The following is a 19,818-nucleotide window of genomic DNA, read 5'->3' as shown; positions in this document are numbered from 1 at the left end:
TCCTCCAAGTTCCCATGGAGAAAAGCATTTTTCACATCAAACTATTGTAATGGCCAGTCCATATTAGCAGCTAAAGATATCAAAACACGTACCGTATTCATTTTGGCAACTAGAGAGAAAGTTTCTTGGTAATCTACACCATATGTTTGGGTGTATCCTTTAGCTACCAACCTTGCTTTGTAACTGTTTATTGATCCATGGGCTTTGTATTTGATAGTAAACACCCACAGACATCCAACTGTTTTTTTTCCTTTTAGTAAAGACGTCACCTCCCAGGCCAACATTTCCTCATCCATTGCTTTTGCCCACTTTGGATCCTTTAGAGCTTCATCCACACGGGTTGGTACTTTAACAGATTCCATAGTGTCCACTAAGGTCTGACGCTCTGGTGCAAAACCATTGCACGAGACATAGTTGGCTATTAGATACTTCACTTTTCCTTCCGGAGAAAACCTGTCAGGTGGCACACCTCGATTTTGTCTCGGTCAACTTATATGAACTTACATCATTACTTGCATTAGTTACATAATCATCCACAATACTTACCTCAAGTATATCCAGAGAATATGCATTGGGTAGCACTGTGGAGCTAGAGAGAGAGGGGGGTACATTAGCAGAATCGGCAAGTGGCTGTCGTGACATCATACTGCTATCGGCAACAATATGCTGTGACTGCATACTGCTCTCGGCAAAAACCTGATGCGACTACTTTGATGGTACTTCGGCGGGCTTATTCTTATCATGCACGGCAGGTGTGGTCTCTGCCATAGTGTCATTCCCCCTAGCCATATTATGCACGGTAGGGACGATCTCTGCCATGGTGTTTCCCCTAGGTCCAACCATTCCAGATCACCACTAGTGCTCTCCCCTAATGATCTGAAGATGAAGATACGAGAGCATAAAACAACTCTGATTCAGAAAAGGTCACATCCATGGTAACATACATACGCCGAGTCTCAGGGTGATAACATTTATACCCTTTTTGGTGAGATGAGAAACCAACAAACACACATCGTAGGGCACATGGATCCAACTTAGTGCGATGAATCTTCTGAATATGCACATAAGCCACACACCCAAATACCTGAGGAGTGAGAGTGTTAGTAGACACCATTGAAGCATGTTGAGTGATGACTTGGAGAGGAGTGCGAAAATCAACAACCCGAGATGGCATACGATTATTCACCTAGACTGCATAAGTGACAGCTTCAGGCCAAAACACCTTAGGAACGGATGCTCCAAGAAGTAGAGTACACGCAGTTTCTAAGATATGGCGATTTTTACTCTCAGCAACCCCATTTTGCTGTGGAGTATGGGGACATTTGTTTCATGGAGAATGCCTTGGTCATAAAGAAACCGTGACAGCTCAAGATTAATATACTCACCACCATTATCAGAACGGAGAACTTTAATCACAGACGAGTATTGTGTCCGAATCATATGAGAAAAAGATCTAAATACCAAACCAACATCACTTTTATTTTTTAACACATATAGTTAAGTCATACGAGTGCAATCATCAACAAACGTAACAAACCACTTAATTCTAGAAGAGGTAACAACAGGAGAAGGTCCCCAAACATCAGAGTGCACTAGATCAAATGGTAAAGCTCTTTTATTCATACTAGAAGGAAACAAAGCACGATGGCTTTTAGCAAGAATACATACTTCACAATGTAAGTCTGATTCATTTATTCCACTAAAGAGATTAGGTAACATATGCAGTAAATACCCAAAATATGCATGCCCTAACCGACGATGCAACAACCACACTTCTTGTAAATTACTAGAACGAGACGCTCGAACTGCATTAGCTCTACCAAGAACGAGGTCATCCACATAGTACAACCCTTCTCTCTTAGTGCCACACCCAATTATCTCTTTGGTCTGAATATCCTGAAGTAGACAAAATGACGGATACATTAGAACAACACAATCCAATTGTTCAGTAACCTGTGGTATGGATAATAAATGATGGGATAAAGAAGGAACAAGTAAGCAACAATGTAAAGGGAGAGATGGGGTGAGGTGCACGGTGTTTGCACCACACACGGGTGCCAGAGTACCATTGGCAGTTGTTATGTTTTTTTTGTAAGATGTAGTGATATATTGAAACATATTTTTATCATATGTTATATGATCTGTTGCCCCAGAGTCCAGAATCCAACCTGTATTTCTGAGTTTCGAAGGCTAAGAGAACACGTTTCATAATACCTGTATCGGAAGACGAGTCACCCCGAGTACGAGTCAACAAATTTTGACTAGAATCACTAGAGCCAGGCACGACTTCCTGGGTTGTTGGTGTAGCTACAGCAAGGGAGGCACGACCTCCACTAGACCCGGCTGCTCCACGCTCCTTGGCACGCAATTTTTTCTTAAGTTCTGGAAACCAATCTGGTACTCTATGCTTGGCAAAACATGTATCTTCAGTATGGCAAGTTTGACCACAGAAGGTACACTTCAAATCATCTTTGTTTTCTTGGTTAAAGGGATGAGAATTGAAAGATGGATTAGAAGAGTTGTTAGGACGGGACGTTGCAAGTGGTCAAGAGACCATGATTATGGACGACAACCCCCCTGATTGTTACTCCCACCCATCATAGTGGCATGTCTTTGTGCTTCACGCCTAACAATAGAAAACACCTCGTCGACAGATGGTAAGGGTTGAGTACGTAAAATATCACTACGTACTTTATCAAAGATGTCATCCAAACTTGCCAAAAAAGCATACACACGATCAATTTGAATTTCTTCTCAAAGTGTCTTGAGATCGATAACACATTCCATCTTGATTGGTCTCCGTTGATCTAGCTCTTGCCAAACGGACTTGAGGTCAGCATAATACACACCAACTGGCCGACCCTCTTGACGAAGCCTGAACGACTTAACCTTCAATTCATAAATTTGAGAGATATCCGAACCATCATAATAGGTCCGAGCCACCTCTTCCCAAACTTCTTTAGCAGTACACAGGTGAATAAAAAATCCCATGATAGTAGGTTCCATGTAATTGATCAACCACCCTTTTACTATTGCATTCCCTGTCTCCCACGTCTCATACTCAGCATTATCCTCAACAGGTTCCTTGGTACTCCCTGTCACAAAGCCCTTTCTACCATGCCCAGCGATGTGTATCTCCAATAGGGGTGGGTTCGGTACGGTTACCGTACCGAAACCCTTGTACCAATTACCGTACCAAACTTTCGATTTGGTAAAATCTATTACCATTACCATACCAAACTTTCGGTATACCGAAGTTCGGTATTGCCAAAAGTTCGGTTGGCATGGTATGACAATGGTAATTGCCATTTTATTTTGGGACAAAATCAGTTTTTGTTTTTTTAACCCAATTCAAGGGCAAAACTTTTTTTTTGTACCTTTATCTCATACATTATAGATTAAATTCATCTATTATTCATCATTCACAATTCACACGCATAATAATTCAAATGATGCATCAAGATTCATCATGAAAATTAAGCTTACAATCCAAATAGAAGTTACGAACCAAAACAAATAGAAGTTAACAATCCAAATAGAAATTAAAGTTTCAAACCAAATGAAAATTGGAAGTAAACTTCAACAAGGAGAATTCATTGATCAGTTATTCAAGCTTGAGATGTCGAAGCTTTTGGAGGAGGCATTGAACTTGTAGAAGATTGAGTTTGTGTCAAGCCTACATTACAAACAAAGAAAACATATTAATTAGTAGCAAGAAGATTAAAGTTGAAAACCATTTAATAACAAATTTACTAAAAAAATTAAAGCATATTTTCTTGTTTTCTCTTCTTCCATTTCCTTGTAAAATTGAAGCATATCTTTCGTTGGTTCCTTGTAGAAGTTTACTTCATCTGCCCTAAGCCAACCACTAGTACGCACTAGTGCCTCCATTATTTTAGGAGTCAAGGATACCCTAAAAGGGTCCACAACCCTCCTCCCTAGGCTAAATGCATTTTCACTAGCAACAGTAGAAGTGAGGGTTACAAAGATATTTTGGCTATTTGTGAAAGAATTAGGAACTCTTTTGTGTTTGATTTCCACAATTTCAAGAGATCAAAGTCACAAACAACAATGCTAGTATAAGTAGGGTTTTATTTTCAAATTATTGGAATATTATAAATATGTGTTATATAATTATCTATTATATAATTTATAAATTATAAATTATATTGTATTTTCGGTATGGTACGGTAATACCGTGGTAATGATATCCATTACCAATACCGTACCATGAAATTTCGGTACGGTACAATACCGTACCATTACCAATTGGTACAAAAAATTTGGCACAAAATCGGTATGGCACGGTTGACAATTCGGTTGGCACGGCAATTTGGTAAAAAAATCCACCCCTAATCTCCAAAACCTTGGACCAAAGAGGGTAATTTGATCCATAACTTCACGGTGTTTGGTACGGCAGACGCATTGTTCTGAATGACCACGAGACTCAGTAACAGATTGTTGGTTGGGTTGCGAGAGCCACCTTCCAATTTCAAGATTTCGTCTTCTTTATTCGCCATCTCAACTTACAGAGAGGAAGAAAAAACACAATACGCACATTTGTGCAATAAACCCTCACGACAGCAGTAACAAGCTGCTCTGCAAAACACACAACACACACACACACAACAGCAAATATGCTCTGCAAAACACACGGCACACACACAGAGCAGCAAATAATGCTGCAATCCCAGGGTACAACGCAAACACGTCAAAGGTAGCAGCAGCAGAAGATACAATTTCTAGGGTTACGGCAGCTTGGCTCTGATGCCAAATAGAATTTTACGGGGTAATTTCCTTGTATTACTTCTTTGAAATATATACATATACAATCCTTGTTCAATAAGGAAACAAATAATAAAGGATATAAACAATATCTTACCTAAAAAGGATTCCTAGTATTTACAGTATCTTACATTCCTTTTTTTCCCTATTCCTCGGTCTCTCTCTCTTGGAAACCGGAAATAGCAGGAAACCATAATCAATTATCCAATTTTGCTAAAGCATTGGCAGAAGATGAACATAATGGCTGAGGAATGATAGTTACACATCATGCACGTCAGATCTGTTGTGATATGGCACTTGGCAGATGATATTTTTACATAGCCTCCGGACACATATCCTCACCTTGGGTGGAACATTTGCCCTCCAAATCTTAACCCAAAAACATGATGCCAAGTTTGGCCCGAGGAAGAGGAAGCGCCAGCGTTCCTTGGCTGCACCCAATCCCTTGCAATGTGATATACACTCTTAACCGTAACCAGTTAATGGGGTTCCAACATCATTCTCCAACCTCGCTTGGCTAACAAATTGAGATTGGAAGCGTATATGTTCCTAATGCCCAATGCCCCTTCTTTTTTTCGATAAACACAACTTATCCCGAGAAAGTCAGTGTCTTCTTTTCTCCCATGCACAGTCATTCCACCAAAAGGAGGCAATTAACTGATTTAAATTGTCGCAAAAATATTTTGGCAAGAGGAAACAATTCATAGTGTACGTTGGAATGGCTAGAGCAACGGTCGTAACAAGGAGCTCTTTTCTAGTGGCACTCAGAATCTTCCTTTTCCAACTTTAAAGTCTCTTCCAAAGGCGTTCCTTAATATGCGCAAAACATGGGCTTTTGTTTCGACCTACTAGTGTCGGCATATACCTAAATACATTTCCTGGCGAACCATCATTTGGACTCCCAACAAAATAACAAGTTTTAGTTGCTCTGGTCGCTTAATGTTGCGACTAAAGCAAACTTCGCTTTTAAGAAGGTTGACTTGCTGCTTCTAAGCACACTCAGAATGGAGGACCTCAAAAATCTAAAAGCAGTCCGCCTTATTTGCCTTGCTAAAAAGTAGGCTATCGTCTGCGACTAGAACGTGATTCACACTCGGAGCCTTATGGTATATTGAGACCCCTGTAATTTTCCCGTTTAGCAATAAGGGTGGATAGCCCCTCCGCACAAAGAAGAAATAAATAAGGGGATATGTGATCTCCTTACCACGGACCTCACAACGGTTGGATGTAGCCTATTGGACAAGCGTTGATAATGAAAGAAAATGAGGCTGAAGACATAAATGACATAATCAGTTTAATCCATTTTGAGGAGAAACCCATTATAGTAAGGATACCTATGAGATAAGGCCATTTGATTTGATCATAAGCTTTCTTAATATCCAATTTTAGAGAAAAGAAACCCTTATTCCTCTGATGACCGGGGGGGGGTGTATTTAATTGAGAATTTGAGAGATTTTAATGGATTTTTATGGAGTTTAATTGATTGGTAGAGATTTCATATAAAATTTTGATTCAATTTCCTCAAAATCTCATGGGGAGAGGTGAGATTTGTGGATGCTTAAAATACACAACGAAATCTCTCCAATTCCCTCTAATTCCTCAACTTTCTCAAATTCTTTAAAATCAATTTCTAATTGAATATAACTGGAGTATTATAAACTTCTTTAAAATCCTAATTGAATCCACCCAGATTTCTAAGGATTTTAATAAACTATCTTAAAATTCTAATTGAATACACCTTGAATTTCAGAGAATCACTTAAAATCCTGATTGAATACCCTTAGATTCATTAAAAGAATTAAAATCCCAATTGAATATACCCCCTAAGTGTGAGAGAAAAGATAAAGAGAGAAAGTGAGCTTTAAATTTAAAAATTCTAAAAACACACTTTTGATATTTCTAAGAAATAGGTTAATTCTTTAGTTAGTTTTGAGTCCAATTTTTTAAAAAGAGTCATACAAAACAAGTTTCCAAGACTTAAAACTTGAAAAGTGTTTTTGAATTTAAAAAATTGGATTCAAGTAGAATACCAACACAAGCCCTATATTTAAAAAAAATAATTTAGGGTTGGTATTTTACTAGAGTTCAACTTTTTTTTCAACTCAAAACTGTTTTTGAGTCTCAAGCTTATAATTCTTGTTTGATAAGGTTGGACTCAAAACTAACTTAAAAATATAGTTTTTTTTTCATCAAAACTTGAAAATATAGTTTACTCCATGAAAACATAGAAGATTGGTTTTAAAAATTTTAAAACTAAGCCCACTCTTATCCCCTCTTTCTCTCTGGAGATTCTCATTTTTTCATCTCTCACTCCTCATTCTTATCTCTTTCTCTCTCCCCTCTCTTCCAATTGCTTCTCTCTCTCCTCATTCTTATCTCTTTCTCTCTCCCCTCTCTTCCAATTGCTTCTCTCTCTCCGTTATATCTTCTAATCTCGATCTCCCTCCTTCGGCTCCAGCAGGGGTTGTTGGCAAAGCTTTGTTTTTTAGTTTTTTAAATTGTTAAGATTTACAATTTTGGGTCATACCAAACAAGTCTTTCAGTTTTATAAAAAACTGATCCTAAGATATGGTCTTAAAATATTTTAAAAAAGGAAGAATTTTTTTTAGTAGGATATCAAAGGGGCCATTAGGTTTTAATCGAAAAACAATTTTTTTTTCTCCAGTGATTTTGTCATAAATTTTAGCCCGAGAGATTAAAGAATGAATTTAACCTGATTTTTTTCTTATGGTAATTATAATAATAAAATTTATGTAGATTATCCTAATTTACTTTTATGAACATTTTAATCTAAAAATGTTAAAATTTCGATAAATAATGAAAAATCATTAAATATGCTTCAATCTTCATCATTTCACCAATTAGTACCTCTAATATGATTTTTTGCCATCTTGAAAAATTTGGAAATGAGAAGACATAGTTTTGGAAGTGGGTAGAAAGAAAGAATGGAAGAATTGTATGAGGACAGTGAATTTTGTGCCGATGTTTGAACAAATACATAGGTATTTATAGAGTTTTCGTGAATTTTGATCTAAGTACTTTTTTTTTATTATTTTAGCTGTTGAATTTAATTTTAGGCCGTTAGATTTTTTTAATGGTTAGATTTGACCATATTCGATCTTAGCCATTGGATTTAATGAACTTATAAATTAAATTCTAAAAAAAAAGAATTTAAAATTTGGACCATTTGATCAAACAATGACCCATTAATTCCAGCCGTTGGATCACCAAAAAGAGTGTTTGGGCTCGTGCATGTGTTAGCCCATTGGGTCGCATCGTTGACTGCCCTATCGCTTGTGTTGCATGCAAGGAAGTGTCCCGCGTCGTTGGGCCGAGATTGGCCTTCTTTCTGGAAAGTCCACTCGCAATAATGGGCGAGAAAAATAGACTTGGACTGTTTTCAGGCTAAATTTGTCTAAATCTTAGGTTTTATCCAAATATTTATTTTAAGCCCAATCATTAGAAATGATTTGAATTGGTTTAGAATCTAAATTTTAGCCTTTAGGTTCTAACACAACAATTGAAGTTGATCCAAGAATAACAATGTCATAGACGTGGTGCGGTATATCGAAATAGGATCCTATTCGAAATTTTTTTGTGAGAATTTCAGGAATTACTTCATCTTGTCTGTTCATCTGTCATTCAGCGGTTAAAAATTATTTTGAATTTTTTATATAAAATTAAACAAAACAGTATATAAAGAAAACTAACCGTATGATGTACAATGAGTCGCAAGATGAAGTCATCCCCATAAAGAGAGTCGGAAGAGGATATCATCCCGGTATACCCATTGGAGTTGATGAGAATAACAATGTCATACACGTGGTGCGGGATAAGTGGCCCCCAGATGAAAATATAATGGACCTTCACGCAGCGGATTGCCACATGAGGTTTACTAAAACCCTTCCCTTGCCATTTCGTGGCTTCCTCTTCTTCCGCCGCTGCCAACCTAGGCAGAGCAGAAAGCGACGCCGCCTCCAACCTCTAGCCTCCCGTCTCATCCGTCAGCCACCCATAAACTCCAGGTTTAGTGCCTCTCTCTCTCTCTCTCTATCTCTCTCTAAGTGCCGCCATGGCTGCAATTGACTAGGGTTTTCGTTGACTCTCTCAATCTTAAACCCTTTTAGGGTTTTCGTTTACTATCTTAAAATTAATCCCTTCTACATTTCAATATTCGTGAAGGAATTTAAAAAATTATAGCCGAATTTTAATTTTGAATTTATTGCCTCGCTGAACAGTTTGTGTGGCTGCTGTCTTCTCCAATTGAAGTTCTTGGCTGTGTAATTTCAACTTAATTTTCGTGTAACGAAGAAACACAGAGATCCGTAAGAGCCGAAAACACGATGGTTTACGTGAGCTCGAAAAAGGACCTGAAGCGAAGGGAGATACAGAAGAAGAAGGCCAAGTCTGGAGGCTTTGAGTCTCTGAATCTAAGTCCCAATGTCTTCAATGCAATCAAGCGCAAGGGCTACAAAGTACCCACTCCCATCCAGCGCAAGACCATGCCGCTTATTCTAGCTGGAAACGATGTCGTTGCCATGGCCAGAACCGGTTCTGGCAAGACCGCCGCTTTTCTGATCCCGATGCTCGAGCGTCTGAAGGAGCACGTACCTCAGGGTGGCGTTCGGGCTCTCATTCTATCTCCCACCAGGGACTTGGCGCTACAGACTCACAAGTTTACCAAAGAGCTCAGCCGTTTCATGGGTATGTTATGTACCAATTTTTGTTTTAAATTGGTTTTTATTTTTTTATATTTTCCTTTGAGGAAAGTGGAAGAACTCGAAGTTCCCATTTGATGAAAAATGTTGCCTTTTTCAATATAGTCGACTTAAGTGTTGCATTAAGTCATAGACTTATGGTATGAACCAAAATTCGTTATCTTTGTTGCAGATGTCCGTATTAGTTTACTAGTTGGTGGCGATAGCATGGAAACTCAGTTTGAAGAATTAGCCCAAAACCCTGATATTATAATTGCAACTCCCGGTAGGTTGATGCACCATTTAGCTGAGGTTGATGACATGACACTTAGGACAGTGGAGTATGTTGTTTTTGATGAAGCGGATTGCCTCTTTGGGATGGGTTTCGCGGAGCAGTTGCATAAAATCCTTGGACAGCTGAGTGAGAATCGCCAGACCCTGCTTTTTAGTGCAACACTACCCTCTGCTCTTGCAGAGTTTGCCAAGGCTGGTCTGCAAGACCCTCGGCTTGTGCGGCTTGATTTGGATACTAAGATCAGCCCTGACTTGAAGCTTATGTTTTTCACCTTGCGACAGGAAGAAAAGCATGCTGCAATACTTTATTTGATAAGGGAGCATATTAGTTCGGGTGAGCAGACATTGATATTTGTATCTACAAAACATCATGTGGAGTTTCTGAATATCTTGTTTAGAGAAGAGGGCATTGAGCCTTCTGTATGTTATGGTGACATGGATCATGATGCTCGCCAGATTAATGTATCAAGGTTTAGGTCAAGAAAGACTATGCAGTTAATTGTCACTGATGTTGCAGCCAGAGGAATTGACATTCCATTGCTTGACAATGTCATCAATTGGGACTTTCCCCCAAAGCCTAAACTTTTTGTTCATCGAGTAGGCCGAGCTGCAAGGGCTGGTCGGACTGGTACTGCATTCTCCTTTGTGACATCTGAAGATATGCCTAACCTTTTAGATCTACATCTGTTTCTTTCAAAGTCAATTAGGGCTGCACCCACAGAGGAGGAAGTTTTACATGATATGGATGGAGTGATGTCTAAGATTGATCAAGCAATTGCTAATGGAGAAACTGTTTATGGGCGTTTTCCCCAAACAGTTATAGATCTTGTTTCGGATAGAGTTAGAGAGATAATAGATTCTTCTTCAGAACTCAGTAATATGGTGAAAACCTGTGCAAATGCATTCCGCTTGTATTCAAAGACAAAACCCCCACCTTCAAAGGAGTCTGTTAAAAGAGCAAAAGATTTACCTCGCGAAGGGTTGCATCCAATCTTTAAAAGTGTACTGGATGGTGGAGAGTTGAAGGCATTGGCATTTTCTGAGCGGTTGAAGACATTCAGGTTTACATTATAAGCGTTTGCCTTTTTGCATACTGGATACACTTATATTCTGTTTCTTCTTCTGAGGATCTGATGTTGCTAACTTTAACCATTCATTGGCTGATTTATACTAGACCCAAGCAGACCATTCTAGAAACTGAAGGTGAGGCTGCTAAGTCCAAGAATCTGAAGGTAACTCTCCACTTTATGTCTTCAGCAGTAGATTTCATTTAATTGGTAACTGCATGGACTTGATCTGTTGGACTTTTTTCTTATTATTCTGTTAACCATGTTTAGTCAAAACTCTTTCTATCTGATGATCAAAATCTTTGGTTTTTTATACTCTTATGTTTATATCACACAACCGCTACTTTGTTGCATTTGGGCATATTTATCCTATTAGTCAACTGCTCCTATTCATTGTTTGTCAAATTTACAAACTCGAAATATAGGAAATTCATGCAAGAAAGAGAGAGCCATATAAAGCTTTTCCATTGGAAAATATATAATTGGGGTTGTTTTGTAAACATCATTCATGTACTCTTTGTAAGGTGATATATCATTCTCTTTAATGTGGTGCCTATTGTGGGAGAGGATGTTGGGGACCTTTTGAATAGAAAGAGAACACACTGGGCTTAATTCAAAGTGTATTTGTTATTTCTTCTCTTGATCACAGTCACTGTTTGCAATTATTTATATTTCTTTCATAGCTTTTCTTTTGTTTCTTTCTTTATTTTGTTTATTACATTTGGTTCCTGTTTGGTGTTTATCTTCTGTATGTATGTGTCCACAGGTAATATCTTTTACATAACAAAATTTAATGTCTTTAGTTCTCAAAAATCAAAATATATTATTTTATGCCCTCAACATTTATGTAAAGAAGTCGATCATTCTTTAGCCTTCAAGTTCGGAAGTTTCATGTCAACATACTGTAGTGAGGATCTGAATAAAATAGTTCCAGAGGAACATGGTAGTTTTTTGTAAGAACATGCTGATTTTCCTTTCTTTTTATGAGGATTCCTGTGGTCATGTGTAATTCAATTGGTAAGTTGAGTAGTGAGAAAGTTCAAAATGGTTAAATCATAAAACCTGAATCTTAAATACTAAGATGGTCAAATAATTGAAGAATCATATCTTTAGTAATTGTTTGTCTGCTTAGGCATCTGTTTTGCCATTCTTTGTTTCAATTTAGTATTTCATCTTTGTATATTTGCATTCACATTTAAAATAATTTCCCCCTTATTCTGTAGTTACTTTTGCTCTTCCGAGTTCACAAGTTAAGCTGTCTTACCCCAAGCTTTCATGACACCACCCGCCTGTCTCCACCCCCTATTCCTCTCCTCCTCCTCCTCACTCTCTCCCACTGTCGCTCTAGGCATTTTATTTGCTCATGTTCACTGCCTCTCAACCGTATCTTTTGTTGTTTGAATAAAATATTTTTGCATGAAGTAACTTATGTTATGTGCAATACCCAATCAACTATTTTCTCCGTAATTATGTATGCTTTAGCTGAGTATGTGCAATGACTTGTAGCTTCTGTTCTCGATATTCAAGGTGGCCTTGTTTGATTTTTATTAAGTATGTGGCTTATTTGCAGGGTTCTTCTCGTCACTGGGTTGATGTAATGAAGGAAAAAAGAGCTATTCATGAAGAGGTCATTAATTTATTTCATCAACAACGTTCTAATAATAATCATGCAGAAAAGGTAAAAATTTCAGTAGTGTAATTTATGGTTTTGATGTTTTCGAAATGTAACCGTGTGCAACTTTTATAATCACTCAAAACACCATGTTGATGCCATCATGCATTGTTTATTATGCATGTATAAAGGACTTGCTATCGCCCGGTTAGTTATTAACATTAAGCAACGTTTTGGAACAAGTTCCATAATTGGCATTGCTTCAGAGACTGTTTGCATGAATTAATTTTGTTCTGTGCGGTCCCCTTCCATTGAGGGATCCCTCATGTAAGCTATATATTTAATTTATGTGTATGCAAAGGTTATACACATTTCAGGCGTTGTATCAATAATTTTATGTTGTCTTCCCAAGTAAATTGGGCTAAAATGAACTTTTGATTCTTGCAGGAAGATGAAGATGATTTTATTCCCTCAAATACCAACGAGAAGAAAGGTATTCCATAGCTCAAAGTTTGACCACTTTTACTCTTAGAATAAAGAAAGAGTCTCAAATGTTTTCCGTGCACGAGTACTTTTTCTAATTTTGAACTAATAGCGAGAAATTTGTCATCGTAAATCCCTAAGTAGCCTATACTCATATTAATTGGTAATTTTCAAAGAACCTAGTAATATAACTTGGTCAAAGGTGTACCAGTTTAATTTTGCAGTTCTTTTCATTTATAGTTTGTCCCCGTTGTGCTCCTTTTTTACGAGTTGTTTGAAATGATGTATTCACTGATACTGAAACGTGGTATTTGGAATGTGGATCCGGTGGCATATAGTCAATTAGTTTTAGTTTCATCCTCACTTTCAATCATGTTTGGAATGATTTAGTTTCTTCTCTTTTTTTACAGTTTTTTTTTCTTTCTTTCCCCTAACATATTTTAAGCATGTTTATGGAATGGATTATTAATACTTTGTTGTTTTCCCTTGGGTATTAGCATCTTCAGGCTCCAAAAGGAAGGCAAAGAGCTTCAAGGATGATGAAAACTTTATAAGTTCAATACCAACTAATCATGTAGGTTATATTACTTCTATAACTTTTCAAGTTAATTGCACTGGTGTATTGCAATATTATGCTCTCGTTTGTTAGTGGTGTTTTGGGTTCTTTGGATGGAGAGGATTCAAAGGAATAAAACAAAAAATCTTGCTAACTACAACAAAGTCATTTCTTGTTATTGTTGTGGGCTTTAGTTTCACCTGATTTTTGGGGATTTTATCTTTTTCTCTGCTATGGTCTGATTGGGAAGCAGCAGTTAACTTGGGTTATGATAGATTTACCTTTGGTGCTTGGCTTTGGATGGCTCTGTTTTCGGAAGTTTCTTTTGTGACGGTTAAGGGTTATGACATTTTTATTTATGAGAAACAAGATTTATTAGTAATAATTATAAACACAGTACAAAGACTCAATGAGTAACAGGTTTACCAACATCTCAATACCAATCTCATTAAAACAAAACCAAATTACTCACCTTGATTTTGAATTTTTAAAAATTTGTTACATCATTTAGTTGTGCTGTGGATTTGGATCACAAGACTTGGAAACTGGCTAATATATTGGCTTATCCTGATATTTTGTTGTCCAGCATACCGAAGCAGGACTCTCAGTGAGAGGGAAGGACGACTTTGACTCAAATAGGTAATACTCGGTTCTGCTCTAGCTCTATGGAAATTGATTTAACAAAATTTTAACTTGGTTTATGCTATTGGTTAAGTGCTAGTGTATATAATTGAAATTTTACGGGTGGGTTATTTATGAACTTTTTTTATGTTGACGATTCTGTCAGATACCCAGTTTTTTCTGGCACCTACGCAATGACAATTCTCTCAGTTACCTTGTTATTTTTATCGAGATTAAATGTGTGAAATTTTGTATGGTCTGCACTTCAGTTGACCCCATTTGTCTGTGTAGGTTGGAAGCTGCTGTTATTGATCTCATTGCAGATGATAATGTTGGCATGAAGAAACAGAAATCTGTATTTCATTGGGATAAGGTACTTTGAACAGTAATATTGTTTTCTTATTTTAATTTTGTTTACCTAAGTTTACCCTTAACCTCATCAAATTAATGGGTGGCAGAGGGGGAAAAAGTACATAAAGCTAAACAATGGCGATCGCGTGACAGCTAGCGGCAAGGTAATTTTCTTAATTTTATCTCAACATCCATAATTATATCTGCAACAGTCTTTGACACTTTTGCATCGTTCCTTGTATTAATTGCTATAGATCATAACATTGCATCTGTAGTTAAATTCAAGTTTTAACCAATCCATGTTGAAACTATATCAACCCACAAGAGATTAATAGAAACAGTGGTCACAGATTCTCAAAGAAAAGCATACTTGGATTCTTTGTCAGAGAGGACACACCAGTCAAATTCTAGCATTAGCTCAAACCGACCACATAAACAACATGCTTTGAGACTACTTGATAACTTTGATATAAACCGTTACTTGAGAATGATTGCACTGAACTTCCTTTCCGTACTCCAGATTATACCCAAATTAATCTCATCAACTCGTTATTGCTTCTCTAGTAGTCATTACAAGGTGCACCTGCAACATATATTATTTGTTGATTGCACAGAAGGTTTATGCTAAATTTTATGGTCTACAGATAAAGACAGAGAGTGGTGCAAAAGCAAAACTTGAGAAAACTGGGATATACAAGAAGTGGAAAGAACGTTCACACAAGAGAGTATCTCTTACAGGAACTAACGAAGGGAATGCGGAGGATTCCACAGGTAATGCTCTCTCTCTGAAGTTTATGTACTCTTCTGTTGTTTCTCTTAAATGTGATTGATCTGTTTTTCTGTTTAACACTTGTTAAGATTCTCACTCAGTTCATCCGAGCTAGCTTCTTTGTGTGTTTCATTTTACTTATTCACGGTTTTCATGTCTCTTTGCAGGTAACCGTAGATGGCAGGGGAAGGGTAAGTCTTTCGGAGGCAGGAAGCAACACTCTGTGCCTAATGCTCATGTGCGTTCTGAAATCAAAGACTTAGAACAGGTTCGCAAGGAGCGACAGAAAAAGGCCGACAGGGTCTCTTATATGAAGAGCAAGTCGGCCAAGGGCGGTAAAAAATTTGGTAAAAATGGTAAAAGAGGAAAGGGAAAGAGGTAAACAAGAGTTACCTAATATGAACAAGTCTTTTGAGTTTTCCCGTTGCCCCTTTGGTAAAATGATTATTAGAGCACCATACTTATTAACTTCAACCAATTTTGTATTTCTTTCATAGGACGGGTGATAAGTATCAAGTAATGACTTGTTTTGTAGAACTACTTTCCATTTATTTGCTTTTCAGTATTTGCTTGTACTTCTTTCTAATTTTAGTTGCAACAGTATCTCTGCCTTAAGCGCACTTACTGTCTTAATGTAAGGGGCTTGTAGCTCAGTTAGTTGAGAGCATTTATCTTTGACCTGCAGGTGTTCTCCCTCCAAAAAGTATAAGTTCTAAATTCAATCACCCAAAAAAAATGAAAAAAAGTAAAACACCATGTCCGATTTGTCCAAGGAGCATCTCCAATGGAAATGCAAAAATGTCCTGGAATAGGCATATTTTATATTTTTGGTTGGTCGGAAAGCTCTCTAATAGGCGGAAATGTAAATACCTATGTTGTTCTAAAATGTAAATGATAATATAAATTCAAAATATATTTTTTCTAAAAATCTTTTTAATTTGGAGTATTATCTTTTTTCTTGATTTAAACTACACACATTTCGGTTGTTTGGTGACATTTAACTTCCAAGATACCCAGTTCAAGTAGTTCACCTCATCCAAAATTTAAAAGAGAAAAAATGGCTGTAAAAATTTGAGCCATTTTATCATCTTTTGATGATTACCATCCTATCCTTCACCAATCTGCTTCTTGGTGACAAGATGATGAAAAACAACATTGTGAAGAGAAAAATGTGCAAGAAGGAAAAGGAAAAGAAGGAACAAATAGAGCTATAGACTCCACGTTTTCAGAGATCAATATTAGCTTATCCTTTCCTTGAACTGGAACACCTCTAACATGTGCAACAGAGAAACTTGAGACGGTTTGGATAATGATTTTATTTTATTTTATTTTTTTGGTCAAACAATAGATTTTGTTAAATTAGCTATTACATTAGCCACTGACGGAGTTCAAACTCACGTTGTCATGCAAGTGCTCAACACTTTTCCACCATTGTGGTAAAGGGCCACTTGCAGTTTGGATAATGATTCAAAATCATACAAATTTGTGGTTTGCTTTGTCACGTGATCAGTGGCACTTGAGTCTATAATCCTTAAATTCATGCATGAGACTAGCATTGAGAGCAGTTGAAAAGGCATTAATAAAACCTGGAATCTCTTCAGGTGCATGGTACACCATCAGTTTCAACTACGAATCCTACAAATTTGCCGATAAGAGCAGTTGAATTGTCACTATTTCCACAAGCACCAGTCATAGTGCGCTGTCACCATCCCGCTTTTGCTTTTGTTGAAGATAAGCTGCAAACTGGGGTTGCCGACAAACAAGCCGGGAAGTATAGTGGAGGTACGAAGAGAAGGCTTACCGTCACAATTTCCCTGATTGGGGATCCCAAAGTACATCTTGATTTCTCTTGATCACTGTTAAAGCTACTTGTATTGCCACTTAGTATTAGGTTTAGTGGTATTCATTTCACTCGTAAGTGAGAGGTTTTAGATTTGATTCTCGCCAAAGGCAAATTTGAATCACATTATTATGACTAGCTCACTATGAGGCTTAGCCCACTCCCTCACCTCCTTCGTATAGACGATATTGTTTGTTCAAAAGAATAAAACTATTTTTGCAAAAGTCTTCGTCGAAAAGTAGATTTTGTTGTGTACATGGATGAGCCCAGTAGTGGACTTGATCCAGTTTCAAGAAAACATCTACGGAATATTGTCAAGTGGGCAAAACAAGACCGCGCAATTGTCCTGACCAATTCTCTCTCTCTCTCTCTCTTTTCTTTGTTAATGTATTGTCAATGATACTTTAAGGTACTTTAAGGATTTTGACCTTCTCTATAAGCTTGTGTGCATATCTTCAGCACTTTCCATGGAGGAGGCAGAGTACATATGTGATCGACTAGGAATTGTCACAGACGGCACACTGCAGTGCATAGGAAATCCAAAGGAGGTAAGAATGAACTATTAAGGCTGTGTTTGGTTGCAACTTGCAGGGTTGTCGAATCACTTTTACCCGCATTCAGATTGTATACATCTTTAGCACTCACATCTAGTAGTTTATCAAAGATTCCAGCCGGGTTTAATATTGACATTTTACATCCAATTAACTGACGAAATTTTTTTGATTGCGGGGAACACATAGTAAATTCTAAATCGATGAAACTGGCATAACACTTTGAAGTTGGTTCGACAGCTGCAGGCCAGATATGGAGGATCGTATGCCTTAGTGATCACAACAACTTGGGATCATGAACAAGAAGTGGAGGACATGGTCCGAAACCTCTGCCCAAATTCGAACAAGGTTTACCAGCTGTCGGGGACACAGAAGTTCGAGCTGCCAAAGAGTGAGGTGAGAGTTTGCAGAAGTATTCCAAACAGTGGAGAATGCAAAGAGTACGTTCACAGTTTTTGCATGGGGTCTGGCTGATACTACTTTGGAGGATGTTTTTATCAAGGTTGCAAGTGGATCCAACACTTGAATCAATCCAAAGGTTTAAAGAATGATTGTTAGATTTTAATATAGCCCTAGTCCTTGCCCAGTACTGACTTCTAATTCTATTTTGTAGTTGTATGTTATCGATGAATTATCAAGGATTTGAAGTTAATAAGATCAAAAGCCTTTGAGGCAGATGTGGGCAGATCCACATTGGCTAGAACAGATATACTTCCCGTATGTAACTGAGTTTGAATCTCTCTCCTTGCAGCTGAATTTAGTTTAAAGTGAAATATTGCTTGTATAAAAAAGAATCAAAGTTTTGGGATACATGTGAAGTAAATAATGATAACTTTGGTTTGAGAATAAAAATTTAGTGCATTAATAAACAAAATACTTACCTTCAACATGTATGTTTGTGAAAATAGACCCTCATAACCATCAGCACCAGCCACTAGGAATTTCACTAATTCAAAGAGTGATGGATTCTCTTAGTTTAGTGATATTTCTCTTTTTAATATTGGACCAATGTCAAGTTTGAATCCTCTCACTTGATTTATTTCTCCTTGATGGTAAATAAAGTAAGCGACAACTAACTTATCAACATCCGAGAGGTTGAGGGAGAAAGACTGTGTATCAAGTTATCAACATCCAAGAGGTCTATCTTGTAAGATTATGAGTATGAATTATGTAAGAGAACTGACCGTAGTGTTTGAGATTGATATGGAGAAGTCTAAAATCTGAAGCTGTGACTTATTTGACTTGCTTGTGGAATAAGTATGATAAAAGTTATGAGTAATTCTTGTGGAATTGAAACTCAGTGTTGGAACTTATTTAGGACTAATGTTTACATGTTGGTTGTGTTGAGTTCGAATTCTAAACCGATTCTGATAGGGAACGGTTAAAGAATACTATATAAGAACTTGGCCACTACCCTTGCAATTCCCTGGCTCATTGAAATTTCGAGTCCTATTATTTGGAGAGCTTTTCCATATTGTTAAAAGAGGAGAAGGTTATAGTTCTTGAAGCTAAATTGGCTTCATCATCTGGATCAAATCCTGAAGGTTAGTAGTGCAGCTTTAATAACAGGGTTTTAATCAGAGCCGCGGGTTCTAATCATTGAATTCAATTCATCGATACATGAATTATATTTGGAGATCGGAATCTGGGTTTTATATTTGTGTTCTTCAAATCGAATTAAAAAAAAAACTGCTCTAAACGGCACCGTTTCACTAAAGAGCCGTTAAGACTATCGTTGGGTTCTTTTTAAACAATATGACCGTTAGAAGTCTGGGTTTTGTTTTTAGGTCTTATTTATTATTTGAAAGATCTGGTTTTTTCTCCTCTTCTCTCTTAATCGTTGTTCTAATTCGAGTTTTGATGCTAAAACTAACAACTATAACAAAATCGATCAAGAGCAGGTATGTTTCCTTTTCCTTGTAAGTTAAATATACTTGATATTGACAACAATATTAGGATGATGTAATTAATTTATATATTTTAATCCGTCCTATATGTTGTTGAATCAAATCGATAAATAATTTATGTAGTTGTTATAACACTTTCGCTACTATATGAATTAATATGAAGTTGTAATCCCTTTTGAATGCATATGTGTTATCGGTACATCTTTTTGTTTTTTTTTTTTTTTTTTACTTTTGTGTTCAGGAAAATTTTTCAGCATCATATTTAAAGAACAAGTGATTTGTATT

General features: G+C 37.1%; 1 protein-coding gene and 1 pseudogene across 2 annotated transcripts; both read left to right on the top strand.

The window, feature by feature from the left end:
• The first annotated feature begins 8,662 nt into the window (after positions 1-8,662).
• Positions 8,663-15,800, top strand: LOC126629219 (putative DEAD-box ATP-dependent RNA helicase 29). Of its 2 annotated transcripts, none has more exons than XM_050299177.1 (12): positions 8,663-8,810; positions 9,024-9,489; positions 9,676-10,837; positions 10,951-11,008; positions 12,414-12,521; positions 12,903-12,948; positions 13,445-13,512; positions 14,081-14,133; positions 14,407-14,488; positions 14,574-14,630; positions 15,111-15,237; positions 15,403-15,800. In XM_050299177.1, exons 2-12 carry the CDS (start codon positions 9,129-9,131, stop codon positions 15,615-15,617), a joined length of 2,337 nt encoding a protein of 778 aa, XP_050155134.1. In that variant the 5' UTR covers positions 8,663-8,810; positions 9,024-9,128; the 3' UTR covers positions 15,618-15,800. The 2 variants fall into 2 exon arrangements, with proteins under 2 accessions (XP_050155134.1, XP_050155133.1); XM_050299176.1 differs by having other exon boundaries at positions 13,436-13,512.
• Positions 15,801-16,292: 492 nt separating this feature from the next.
• Positions 16,293-18,331, top strand: LOC126630097 (ABC transporter A family member 7-like; annotated as a pseudogene).
• Positions 18,332-19,818: the final 1,487 nt, after the last annotated feature.

This window comes from Malus sylvestris, chromosome 7 (genome assembly GCF_916048215.2).
Source record: "Malus sylvestris chromosome 7, drMalSylv7.2, whole genome shotgun sequence".
Taxonomy (NCBI): domain Eukaryota; kingdom Viridiplantae; phylum Streptophyta; class Magnoliopsida; order Rosales; family Rosaceae; genus Malus; species Malus sylvestris.
The sequence above is the reverse complement of the archived record's forward strand: the minus strand, read 5'-3'. Positions and strand labels throughout refer to the sequence as shown.

What these genes read in the sequence shown, in the direction of transcription:
- LOC126629219 (XM_050299176.1), top strand. Translation starts at nt 9,129, where the DNA reads ATGGTTTACGTGAGCTCGAAAAAGGACCTGAAGCGAAGGGAGATACAG. An exon ending in GTTCAATACCAACTAATCAT is followed by an intron (nt 13,513 to 14,080) that starts GTAGGTTATATT and finishes TTTGTTGTCCAG; the next exon opens with CATACCGAAGCAGGACTCTC. An exon ending in GAATGCGGAGGATTCCACAG is followed by an intron (nt 15,238 to 15,402) that starts GTAATGCTCTCT and finishes GTCTCTTTGCAG; the next exon opens with GTAACCGTAGATGGCAGGGG.